General features: G+C 39.8%; 1 protein-coding gene across 1 annotated transcript in view; it reads right to left on the minus strand.

The window, feature by feature from the left end:
- Window positions 1-13,760, minus strand: part of SEC31B (SEC31 homolog B, COPII coat complex component) — a 1,631,704-nt gene that overhangs the window by 841,076 nt on the left and 776,868 nt on the right. The window contains exon 13 of the mRNA XM_044055612.1: window positions 860-934. Coding sequence (XP_043911547.1) covers window positions 860-934 — 75 coding nt within the window. The remainder of the gene's footprint in view (window positions 1-859; window positions 935-13,760) is intronic.

Genomic DNA, 13,760 nt, shown 5'->3' on the forward strand with positions numbered 1-13,760 from the left:
TGTCTTTTTGTAGTGTCGTACCTACCTTGTGTGGGGTCTGTGTTGACTTCTGTGAGACTGGCTACCTTGAGGCTTGTCATACTGTTACACTGCAACTAAATGCCTGTTGGTGTGTGCCCGCGAGGGCGTGTGTGTAACTATCTGCAAATCTGTGGGACTGGTCATCTTGATGCAGTACAGAAGCTTATCATAATGTAATAACATTGCTACTAAAAGACAGTCAGTGTGGCTGGACATCTATGGGACTGCCTACCTTGTTGCAGTACAGAGGGGCTTGTTTTAATGCAACAACATTTCAACTAAATGCCAGTCAGAATGTGAGTGTGGTCCTCTTCAGCTGAATACTTTCATGTGATACAACCCTATATGCATCACAACTAATGGCACTGTAACTGCAAGTTTGTCTGTACTGGTCTGTTCTTATTAACACTTTTTTATACCATCTGGTATACAGTGATCATTAAAGGGGTGCTTGGGGAGTGGGAGCTCAGCACTGATGGGGTTGTGGCAGCAACATGGTGATTCATGAAAGTTTCCAGGGTAGGGCTTCCCAAAGTGAAATGTGCCGTGGCCCCCAAAATCCGAGCACCAGCCTGTTAAGAACACTGCTATGAGATTGCACAGAAGGAAGTACTTAAGTGTTGCACCCATTGCAGACAGGTATTCAAATATTTGGTTATCCCCTGGAGTAAACAAATAGAGAAATGGCATTCATTCATTCAAGGCAATATTATTTATTTCCTAGCTCCCAAATGAGTATTACGTTGAAAACAATTACAGTAATTTTTGCTTAACACTGGGAATACACTCCATTTAGAGAAGATGGAAGAACACATCAGCACTCCAAATAATGTCTTACCTTTTCATCCAGTTTCTCTTTACTGTATCCAAGGAGTTTCAAAAATTTAGTTCTGGCATCTTGCTCAAAATTTACCTAAAAATAAAGATAAAGTTTCATTTTACCAAAAGAGCAATACAATTCAGATAATTAAACATGTAATACCCCTACATAAAGGAAGTAGTTCCACAGAATTGTCCAACTATAGGTCCATAGCCATTCTCTCACCTCTAGCAAAACCCTTGGAAAAGTGTGTCCACATACAACTTATGGACTACCTCAACCAAAATAAACTTCTTACAGAGTCCCAGCATGGTTTCAGACCACATCATAGCACCACATCAGCCATCTTATCATTCACCAATGTCATCAATCTTAATCGCAACAACAACATGCTATCATCTGTTCTCTTTCTGGACCTCTCTATGGCCTTTGATATGGTTAACCATCATCTTCTGCTTAATACCATGAAAGCTGTCTTCCTGGATGATCACTCTCTACCATGGTTTCAGTCCTATCTATGGGATAGACAGCAGGCTGTCCTATGGCAGGACAAACTGTCATCACATCTCCCAGTCACCTTAGAGTACCTCAGGGCTCCATTCTTGGTCCCCTCCTCTTCTGTATCTTCATAAATGACCTTCATACTACTATCCCAAAGGCACAAAGTATTCAATATGCTGATGATTCCACGTTGATTTGCTCTTCCACCTCACCAGCCAATCTGATAACCCTAACCCAGAATACTTTTAATAGTACAGAAAACTGGCTAACTGATCAACAACTTCTCTTGAATCCCAACAAAACCAAGTTGCTGCTTTTCCCTCCCACCTCTAGATCTACTCTTCTTTTAATTACTATTAAGTCTAACAATGGTAGAATCATCTCTCCTGATAACCAAACTAAGCTCCTTGGAGTAATCATTGATACTAACCTCAAATTTGATGCACACATTGAGCATACGATTAAGTCCGTCAACACAAAAATAGGATCCCTCTATAAGGTAAACTCCTTATGCTAGGTGCGCTATTGCCCAAACCCATCTTCTCTCCACTCTCCTATATGCCTCACCTATATTTTCAAATCTCTCTAAAGCTAACATCAGCAAACTATCTTCCTGTTACTACCATATAGCTAGATTCGCCACTGGTCTGGCATACAAGACAAACCACTGTAAAAACCTAACTGAACTTGACTGGCTGGCATTTCCTTCCATACCTAAGCTTAACCAGCTGACAGTAGCTCACAAAATACTTAACTATCCGGACAAAACCCCAAGCCTTAAGAGTATTATTAGCCCATATAACACTATCAGGCCACTTAGATCATCCAACAAGCTATCAGTCCAAACTCTAAAATCCAATAATACAGCCAGGGATTCCCTGTTTGTTAACTCAGTGGGTAAAACTTGGAACCTTCTTCCTGCAAACCTTACCCAAGAACTCTCTCTTCCACTATTTAAAAAAAGCCTAAAAAATATTTAAGAGATAACTGGCTCTGTCCATGCCTAAACCCTGATTAACTCATTTTAACATTTATGGTCTTTTCATAGCTAGTAGACCATCAGTAAGCAGATACTCCACCTATCTGCTGTGCTATACCTTAATGTACAGTTATGCCTGCTGAGTCTAACATTTCTCCATACAGTTGTTGCCCTAATGTGCTCTAAATGTGTGCACTGATCCTATTTCTTCTCTCACTTTATTAACTTTCTGTATACGTATTAGTGTTACTACTGTGGTGAACTGTCTGACATATTGTATATATCTCTGTCTCCTTTGTAATTGTATCCATCTCCTCTACTCTCTTTGAATATTATTGTAATGTTACTACTATTAATTTTATTATTGTGGAGCTTTTCTCCCCAGGCCTCTGCTGAAAATGAACATGTATCCAGTCGGACTATCCCAGTCAACAAATGTAAAAATGTGCCCTGAAAAAGCTCTTACTGAATGTTTCAAAGAGGAGATGAAAAAGAAGAGATGACATTTAGAGCATATACTAATGAGAAGAACAATACTAATGACTGCATGTACTGTGTGACACTGGCCTAAACACTTGTATACTAAGTATTTGGAGGTTTCCACCTCGAGTTTTCCATGAAAATGCCCCTGGGTTCCAACAAGAACCATCCAAGTCAGCAAAATTAAACAGACAGTTTAGACATGCAGACAGCTAGAGATAGCTAGACAGACAGTATAACAGCATTTATATGTTTGAAGACAGTTATCAGAATATAAATGTAAAGTCTAATAATAATAATACACCAAGGCACCTATCTTCCAGGTATTAAAAAAAATACTTCACAAAATGGTTAAATGAGACTTATCAAATCTCAGAAACAAATGGCAACTAACTCTGCAAAAATAAAAAAAATAAAAAGCCTGATAAAAACAAGAATGGACAGCAAATACATTTTAAATAGGTCACTCCATTGTGAAGCCCATTTTTAGCTCAGTGATCCAGTCAGTGAACTACCAAGTCCTAACTTGCAACTTCCACATACATACCTCTCAACTGTAGAGATGTTCACAGAATGTACAGATTTTTGCCTCATATTTTTGGTCTGTTTTTCCTAAAATTGTGTTTTTTTCTGGAAAATTAGTAGCAGATCAACAAGGATGTAAGTTAAATAATGACAGACATTTGAGTTTCAGACTTCATGTCCTTCAGAAAATTAATGACAATGCAAAACCTGTTATTCTATCAACTTCCCAAGTTTGAAAGAGCAATACTTACAACTTGTCCCTATTTTTGGGCCTTTGCTCAACTTTCATTCATGGCTTTGTCCAGATTTCTTGCTCTAAGAGGTTGAGAGGTAAGCATGCTGACAGGTATTTTTAGCTGTTGCATTCCATGGTTTGACAGCAGTTGGAAGTTAAATAAAATGCATTAACTGGTAGTTTTAGCATGGTGAAGTAATGCATGAACGTCTTTTTCATTCATTCGGTCTTCTCCATCTTTACTAAATTCAAAATAAAAATGTCCATTTCCACTACCCCTACACACACACACACACACACACACACACACACACACACACACACACACACACACACACACACACACACACACACACACACACACACACACACAAAATCAATGAAGTACAGCTTTGGAAAATGCTTACTACCAAACACAGCTAGAATGGAAACACCCACTTTCTCTCAAAAATACAAACCAGGATGTCTTTGTTCCAGGCCAAACAGAAAATTACAGTGTTAAATGCTACTCTTTAGAAAAGCACAGTTCAGAGGTAATACAAGATGCTAAAAAGGAGGAGGGGTGGCAGACATCCCTGTGCAAACTGCATGATCACCAAGCAACTTGTGTCTAACATCCATACATGTCATGAATCCCTCACAGAGAATCTGATGGACCACTTGTACATAAAGACTCATGAGACAACTACATACAGTGCACCATGGATTTGCTCCCCTCATCCTATTTGTAGTCACCAATAAAGGCCTTGTGCTCCAAGAATTCAAAAAGCCAATTTAGTGAAAGGACACAAGGCCTGCTGGGAAACATGCTGGATGTTTTTATGGGCAGGGACCTGAAGGGCTGTGATGACAACATTTAAGAAATAACTGTACAGTCCAGCTCTGTTGCATAAATGGAAAAAGCTTTGTGAATGACTCCTAAAACCTGAGGTCAATTACTGGCTTAGGGAATGGGCAGGGGAGGGTACCAGTGAGTGGCAAGTGCTGCTGTGCCTACTGTGATGGGAGGGACTGGTGGTCTGGTAGCCTTTTTGCTGCATGCAAGCAACGCAGAGGCTTCCAAGAAAAACAGACAAAAACATATGTGAGTTTTCCTTATCAATCTGATGATGAAAGCCTTCATTAATATGCGAGTTGGAGCACTCACATGCAGAAGGAGGGCATGGTAGGCCTCTGCAGTGATATGGATACTGATGTCAGTCAGCACATAATAGGATTAGGGATGCATATATGACAGCATCTGTGACTGGTTCTCACTCTATGGGGAGCGAAGGGCTGATAGATTACAGTGGCCTGATTGCTAGCAGTGCAATAAAAAACATACCAAAAAAGAGAAGAAAAACAACTGTAGGAAAACAGTCTAAAAACCTTTAAATGCAGAAGCAAAGGTAATGTAATAATTAGGACAGTGCCAAAGAAGGTAAAAGCATACATGAGATGTTACCTGCAAAATAGGCTTGGACTCATTTTAGAATGACAACTGCAATTCTAGGTTTATTAAAAAAATGAACAGAATCACATGGTGATAAGAAGTTCCACTTATATGGCCAGAGAAACATTACTAGGCACTAGAAAAACTGAAGAAAGGGTTAGCTGATTTGCCACAATGTCTTATTTTTATATCTGCAGTTTTATTATATTTCAGTTGGGAGCAGGCACCCAGGACTTGACGCAATACTAAGTTAGATGTAGAGAGGGCCAACACAAGTCACTGCATATTACAGTAAATCTTTATCAGATGTTAAAAACAGCCAAACTAAGAAGACAGACTTATCTAATATCTGGCTCTGTGAACATTTCTGTGTGTACATCTTCAGAGAAAGACTTCACATTAATCAAACCACAAATCTTTAAAGGCTACATTCGTAACCTTAGTTCTAAACCTCTGTTTAATTTCTCCATGTGCTTAACATTTTATTATACCATGAAAGGAATGGAAATTATTCCTAAATCAGAGCAACACCCACTCCCACTGTGAACCCTTCTGTGAGATTGAACACTGTTTACACTTGAGTCATTGAGTCCTAGTACATAGCTTGCACTAATTCTACCAAGGTTTCTGGGATTATGAATCACCACAGGACTGTCCAAATCAGCTTTCTTGGGACCTTGTCAAATGCTTTCTCAAAGTCTGGGAATGTCCAGTTGGACTCTTTCCTGGTATCTAGCTTCTTCTCAACTCTCTGTCTCACTGCTAACATCGGGTCAGTTGTCCTGCATCCTGATCTGAATACAAATTACTCATCTCCCATTTTAATTTGTACTACTTTCTGGATTCATTTAGCAATCACCCGCTCTAGAACTTACATGCAATGTGACAGGAGCTACCTCTGTAGTGCCCACAGTTGTGAATGTCCCCTTTGTTCAACACTGGCACTAATATGTTTATTCTTCGGTCAATCGGGTATATGACTCTTTCCACATTCCTCCCCTATCTTACCCAGCATCTTTATCCTATCTGCCATGACCTCATCTGAGTCTGCTGCTTTCCATGACTTCATTTTCCTTAGTGCTGTTCTTATTTAGTCTATGGTAGGTTCTTCCTCTTTTCTTATCATAGGCTGTGTCTGGGGCAGTACAACTTCTGTGGGGTTTTCTTCATTCATAAGCTGATGGAAATACTCCTTCCATCTCCCTTTGATGTCCTGTGGCCTGTTTAGCAAGTTGTTGCTGGCATCCCTTAGGAAGAGTGTCTCACTATCTTCTTTTTCTGTCTTTGGCTTGAAACCTGATGTAGTTTTTCTTTGTGCTGTCTACTGATTTACTTTCTAGAAGCTGGTATTGGCCTGTGATGCCTTATTATTTCCTACTCCAACTCCTGTCTAAGCTTCTTTGCTACCAGTTTTCCTTCCTAGCCTGGTCCGTATTTTGTATTTCCCACTTTTTCCTGCATGCCTTCTTTCATTTGATGGCATCCTGGACATCTGCATTCTATCACCAGCTTTCCTTATGTACCTTATTTCCGTATCTGGCTTTGCCACATTTGTGTTCTATAGCCCTCAAACATGCTGTTTTGAGGTGCTGTCACATCCTTCTTCTGTTCCACCTATTTCCTCTTCTTCTTGAGGTGCTACAGACCTGAATAATTGCTTGAATGGTTTTGCTTTCTTTCCAGTCAACTTACAGGTCTTCAGCCTGGTCTCTGTTGACCTCAGAGCCTTCTCTGACACAGCTTGAAGCTGATTGTGGCAACCAGTGGTTTATACTGTGGTTCGACTGTTTCAGTGAGGATGATTTTATAATCTCGGATTCTACCCCAATGCCCATTCCATACTCGAAGGAAGTCTACCTGATTTGCATGTTGGCCACTCTTGTATGTGATCTTGTGATTATCACTCTTTCAGAACCATTTGTTGGTTATTAACACACCATTTGCCAGACAGAAGTCTAGAACAACCTCTCCTTTATTCCTGCTGTGCCATCTAAATGGTCCCAGGCAGTTCTCATATCTTGATCTGTCTGTTCCAATATGTGCACTCAGGTCACCCATTATCAACACCAATTCCTGTTGTCCTGCTTTAACTAGCAGGTCCTGTGACTGCTGTCTGAACACACTCTTTCCCTTACTATCACAACACTGCTGTGAGGCACAGGCTGAAATTATGAATGATGTGCTGTCATTAAGGATTCTATCACTAAATCTGATGCCATCCCTCACTCTCTTCAGAAGTCTCTCCCTCACCACAATTCCCATAGCATTTCTAGTCTGTCATCTTCCTGGGCAGTAGATTTTAGATCCCAAGCCAAGTGGCTTTGCTGCATTACCCTTCCATCTTGGCTTCTGGATATATAGAATGTCAAACCTCCTCATCATCATCATCGACTTAGAAGCTGCTTCTTGTCAGTGAACCTAGCAATTCTTAGCTCATATTTGACAGGTTGTCTGGTCTTATGTACAGTTTTTGCTCAATAGAGTTACCTCAGGAAACCCAGGCTGGGCAAATGGATACTTATTGACATAGGCTGTAGGGCCAGGGCACATACACCCCTCCTACCATTAGCAGGGGTCTGTTGTATAGGTCGGAGTATGCCAGATTCTCATCCCATCTTCGGCTCGTATCCATGCCCATTTGCCAACATTAGTCAACATGACCGAATCACCTAGAGCCATATTTTATACCGTCAAGTGGTTAGCCCGGTCATGGTGCACAGTCTCTGATCCAAGTTTTCCTCTCATGAGGATAATGCACAACACAGTAGATGTCCAAAGCAGTTGGTTTATACAACTCTTCCTCCTATAAGGCACCATGTAGAGTCTGTGCTTCTGCCCATACATCCATTCTTTGCAAGTCTGAAATGGAAACACTCAACATGTTTTTCACAGGTGGTAAGGAACCCCATAGAGTCACAGAGAGAACATGCAAACTCCAAACAGGTGAAGAATAACCATTATGTCAAGTGGCTTCTACTTCATTTTCAGTTATCCTTTATGGCTGCTATTCCCAATGCTTCTCAGTTACCTCTAAATTATGTTTACACATAATGTAACAGTCTTGCCACATTGTCATGTCTTTCAGTATGCATACCTTCAGCCATAAGTAGACTGCAGAATGCAATGTGTTTATTTATTTTTTATTTTTTTATTTATTTTATTTTACATTTGTTGACCGGGATAGTCCCACTGGATGCATGCCCATTTTCAGCAGAGGCCCGGGGAGAAAAGCTCCAAGGGTAAGCAGATACAGCATTACATAATACCAGCATTACAAATTACAAACAGACTATTTACAGAGATTACATAAGTAAGCAAGTTAAACAAGTTCCACAGGTTACAGTTAATCCTGAGCGCAAGTCAGGATTAAATTAAATTACACAGTAAGCTGGTTAACAGATTTTTACACATTCTATTGAGAGTTAGCCAGGCTTGATACACTGACATAGCCAGTTAAGTGACAAATGTTGTTTGAGTCTAGTTTTAAATTGACCTAAGGTGGAAAGTAAGGTAATATCAGCTGGAAGAGAGTTCCAGGATCTACTTACAGAGTTTGCAAAGAGAGAATCACTGGCTGTGTTATTCATTTTGCTAGTCTGAATTAGTAGTTTGTTAGAGGATCGAAGCGGTCTAGGATTGTTATAGGGGGTGATCATATTTTTAAGTGCAGGAGTATTGTCCGGATTATAGAGGATTTTATAGGCCATAATCAGTTGGTTATACTGGATTAGGCTGGGTAGTTCAAGCCACCCAAGCTGATTTAGATTGATGCAATGATGTGTCCTAAAAGGCAGCCGAGTGGCAAACCTGGCAATGTGGTTATAGCAAATTGAGAGTTTGTTAAGGACAGTCTTGTTTAAATTCGAGAGTAGAGGGGATGCATACAGAAGGGTTGAAAGAAGGGGAGAGCTAGCAATGGCAATTTTAGCTGGAGGGGTTAGGAAGGCTTTTATTCTGTAAAGTGACCCTAGTTTTTTATTGATGGTTTTGATAGTTTGGTTAACATGTAGGTCAAATTTTAGATTATTGTCTATGATGACACCTAATAGTTTTGTAGAGGGGTTAGGGGAGATTATTGTGCCATCATTTGATTTTATGGTAAAGGTGAAAGCAGTAGACCTACGTGTTGGTGAAAATAACAGCATTTTAGTTTTTTAGGATTTAGGATCAGACGATGTACAGAAAGCCAGTTTTCTATTGTATTAAAGGTGGTCTGGGTAGCTGACCATAACTCTACTGGAGATGTGGCTGAGCAAATCAGAGTAGAGTCATCAGCATATTGGATACAGCTGACTTTTGGGATGACAATATAAAGGTCGTTAATGAAGATGGAGAACAGCAAGGGCCCTAGTATAGAGCCTTGTGGTACTCCAAGGGTGTTGGATAGAAGGTAAGAGAGTTTGTTCTGCCAGAGGAGAGCCTGCTGTCGACCATTCAGGTAGGACTGAAACCATTGAAGGGCTCCAGTATCTAGACAGAATGTTTGCAGGGTGTGGATTAAAAGTTGGTGATAAACCATATCGAATGCCTTGGAAAGATCCAAGAAGAGGGCTGAGGATATATAATTATTGTTGCGATTATGGTTTATGGTGTTGGTAAAGGCTAGGAGGGCTGAAGTAGTGCTGTGATGAGGATGGAAGCCATGCCGAGTGTCTGCCATAAGGTGATTCTGGATTAGGTGGTGCATGAGTTGTCTATGAATACATTTTTCCATAATCTTTTCAAGTGGAGAGAGTATAGCTATTGGCCTATAACTGGAGAATTCAGCAGAGCTGCCTCCTTTGTGAAGTGGGATTACATAGGATATTTTCCAGATGGTGGGAATTTTAGCTTCTACTATGGTTCGATTGATTAGTATTGAGACAGGGTAAGCAATAGCATCAGCTGATTTTTGTAGGTACTCGGCAGGGAGTTGATCAGCAGAAAGTGTAGTGGGTTTTAATTTTTTGATCAAGGTACAGATAAGTGAAGTGGCGACTGGTTGGAAGCTGAACGCGAGTAGGTTTCTAGGGGTGCTACTTTCAGGACCAGGGGAGCTAGGAGGTAGTTGGCTAGCTAGGGCTTGAATTGTCTCAGTAAAGAATTGGTTAAAACTATCAGAAACATCTTCAGGGGTTTTATCAATAGTAGCAGCAGGGATTGGGGATGAATTTTGTCCAGGATGTAGTAGATTATTTAAACATGATCAAAACTTCTGAGGGTTATTTTGATTTACAGTCTCTAAATTACAGTAGTATTGTTTTTTGTCTTGTAAAATTGATTTTTTTGGTTTCGTTCCTGGATAGCCTGTATTTAATGTGATCTTGAGGGTCTTTAGAAAAATGCCATAAAGCCCATGCTTTGTTTCTAATGGTAATTTTGAGTTTAGACTCTTTAGAAAGCCATGGCGCAGTTTTTGCCTTGGTTCTCTTTGAACGAACAGGTGCATGCAAATCAAGGATCTCAAGGAATTTGTTGTTAAAGTATGCTACTGCTTCCTCTAAGGGGAAGTGTTTTAGAATAGACCAATTACATGAGTTTAGTTCTTGTTGGAATTTGGCAGGGTTAAAGTTTTTATTGCTTCTAACCTTTCTGAGTAAGGGTTTTTGGGAATTAATGGTTTTGTCCTTAATTACATATGTGAGAAGGTGATCGCTTAGGCCATCAACGAGAGTACCAGAGGTGTACAGTTGGGGGTGACTATTTATGAGTACCCAGTCAAGTATACTTTCTTTTTGGTTGGGTTTACCTATCCTGGTAAGGGTGGATATAATTTGTGTAAATGCATGCAGGTTAATATGGGTGGTTGGGAATTCTGAGGAACAGGTGCCCCAGTCTATGTTAAAGTCTCCAAGTAGTAGGGTTTCTTGGGGGTAGTGACATGATAGCCAGTGCAGGATATCTTCAAATGTAGATATATTGTTACCTGGGGGAATGTACATACAGATGATATTAATGCATTTATTTTTATTAAGTTGCAATTTGGTGGCAAGAATCTGAGGTGGTTGTATTACATCTATGGTGACATTCAACTCAGATTTATAGAGTACAGCTACCCCACCCCCCCTTCCTCGAAGCACGATCCAGCCTGTGTATTTTGTACCCAGGTGGTAACACTTCATTGTCTTTAGTGTTAGGTTTTAACCAGGTTTCAGATAAACAGAGAATCTCAGGGGAGTGGACATCCAGAAGTGCATGCAATTCATGTACCTTGTTATTAATGCTTCTAATATTGAGATGGCAGACTAGGAGAGAGTTAGTTGGCCTATTAATTGTAGGTTTGTAGCTTAGATTGCAAGTAGAGGGGGTATGTGTATCTGAAGTGAGTGGGCCAGGGTTGGGGTGAATATCACCACCAAGTATTAGGTTGAGTCTATACTTGGTGATGAACTTCAGGAATTGGTTTATTAGTTTGTGGTAGTGTTTGGATCTAGAGCTAATGTGCCTGGGGTTGAGATGTTGATAGACTGAACAAGATGTTGGATAGGATCTGGTACTGTAAGTATGGTTGAAGGTGGAAGGATTTACAGCTGGGGTGATAGTATGGCCTTTTGGGACCTGAAATCCTGTGAGAAACTGGTTTTCATACAAGATAAGGAGGTATGGTGCAAACAAGAGGGGTAGTAAAGAGGAGTATATCATTATCTGTGATTCAGCTAGTGAGTTAAGGAATTGTTTTACCTGGTGATGCAACACCAGAAGATAGAGTGGTGAGGTAAAGGTACTTGAAAGGGGATGGGAGAATGCCAGATGAAAGCTAATAGGTGCTATTAAAATGTAGGTAGAAGAATGGGGGTGGGTGGAATTATCCCAGATGAAAGCAGATAGGATCTAGAAAGTGGGGGAGTGGCTATAGTACTTTAAATTTAGAGGTACTGGGGGCGGGAGGTAATTGGGGGCAGGGAGGGGAGCGAAGAGAACCAGAGCGTAGCGAGGGCGAACGTAGCGGGGCTGTTGCAGTTTACAAGGTTTCCTAAGGTGTCCTAAAGCTATAAGGTAAGTATTATAGCTCTTAATGTAAGAGTCAATTTTCTTAAGTAACAGGGGAAGGAGGCAACCACTCAAGTAGAAAAAAAGAGCCCTATGGCTGACCAATATGGTGACCTGCTTAATTACACAGCACTGTAAGTGAAAGCTTAACAAATGCTTTTTGTGTGTTCAACCTACTCTGTTTAAATGCTGAGAGAAACTGTGAAATGTGTTGTGTAAGTGTTTTTAATTCTGTGTTGGAGAACCTGCATTTGTTTTTTTTTATTTCCTACTTTTTTGGTAGATTTTGTGAACCACTATAAGCACAGCCCACTACTTTCAGCTGTCATTACTCAACTTTCATCTTTTGTTTAAATCCAACTGGCCAAAGCCATTCGCACATCAGATCTTGATCAACATGTGGCTGTTTCAGCAATTCTCTATACTATCAATCACATCATCAGAAATCCGGGCTTTTCAATTTCTTTCTTTTTTTTTTTTTTTGCCTGCCCCATTTATAAACTGATGTCAATAAATATACACGAAGTCCACAATCACCAACCTATATGTATGGTCATCTTCAAGGAGTCCCATGCCCTCTTCAAGCCAATGGATATGTAAATCCAGGTAAACACTGTTTTTTTACATCATTTGACAGGCATGAAGAAATTTTCTTGCTTTCCTATCTAGCTGATACAACACTTTTTGTAGCCAGCTGATTACATCAAAGCTGTAAGTTAGAATAGAAAGTACAAGCTGATTTGTAGCCTGAAGGTTATTCATAGATTTCTAGGCATTTTTCAATATTTGTTACAGTCTTCTAAAATATTACTTAATAAGATTTGTTCATACTGTATTACTGTCCCTTCATCTATTCCCAGATATTTATATACTCCCTCTTGCTCCAATACTTTTATTTTGGATTCATCCCCAAGTTTACTTTTGATGCTTCGATTTTCCTACTGTAAATGTTGATTTTGCACATTTGCAAAGACCACATAGCATTCTTATGCCATTTGAAAAGGTTTTAACAACTTGTAGCTACACTTTCAGTTGTTTGTTGGATGAGCTGTAGAGTGTTAGATCATGCATAAAAAGCAGATGTGATATCATTTGCCATGATTTTCTTCAAATCAGACTAACAGGCTAGACTGTTAAGTAACCTGCTTAATGGATAAATAACAAGACAAAACAGAAATGGAGACAAATAACTACCTGGAATAATCACTGCTGGATTCTTACAACCTGCATAGTAATTTGCCACTTTCTGTGGTTCAACTGCAAATTGCCACTAATTAATAATACTACATTTGCACTACAATTTATCAATGTGTGATGAATCTTAAACATCTTAAGCACTCTACAATCTTGAAACATGGAATATTGTCAAATGCTTTTCTGTAATCCACCCACGACATACAGAGATTTCTGATGTTTTTGCAGGTTTTCATTATGGCTTTAGTTAGTAAAAGTTAAGCTTCCAACCAAGAAATGGGAGATGGCCCATAAGGCTACAGCTATGTCATTTTGTAGCACAATATAAAAAGAGAGATTAACAGAACTGCAGCTACTTGTCCAGACATTCAAAGTTTAACAGACAAAAATGAGAATGGCAGGCTAGGACATCTGAAGATTGGAGGCAGCACATGCTCTAAGTTGTTAATAGTGAAAATGCAGAGAATTAAAACAAAAATGACAGTGTTTCACAAAAACTAGAAGAATGTTGCATTAAAGCAGCAAGGCAAGGCATGAGAATCCTGATGGAGAGGCAATGAAAAAACTAAGAATTGTAAACCATAACTGACAGTGTCAGAGCATG

Source organism: Protopterus annectens, chromosome 14.part0, assembly GCF_019279795.1.
Source record: "Protopterus annectens isolate FY-2018-M chromosome 14.part0, PAN1.0, whole genome shotgun sequence".
NCBI lineage: Eukaryota > Metazoa > Chordata > Ceratodontiformes > Protopteridae > Protopterus > Protopterus annectens.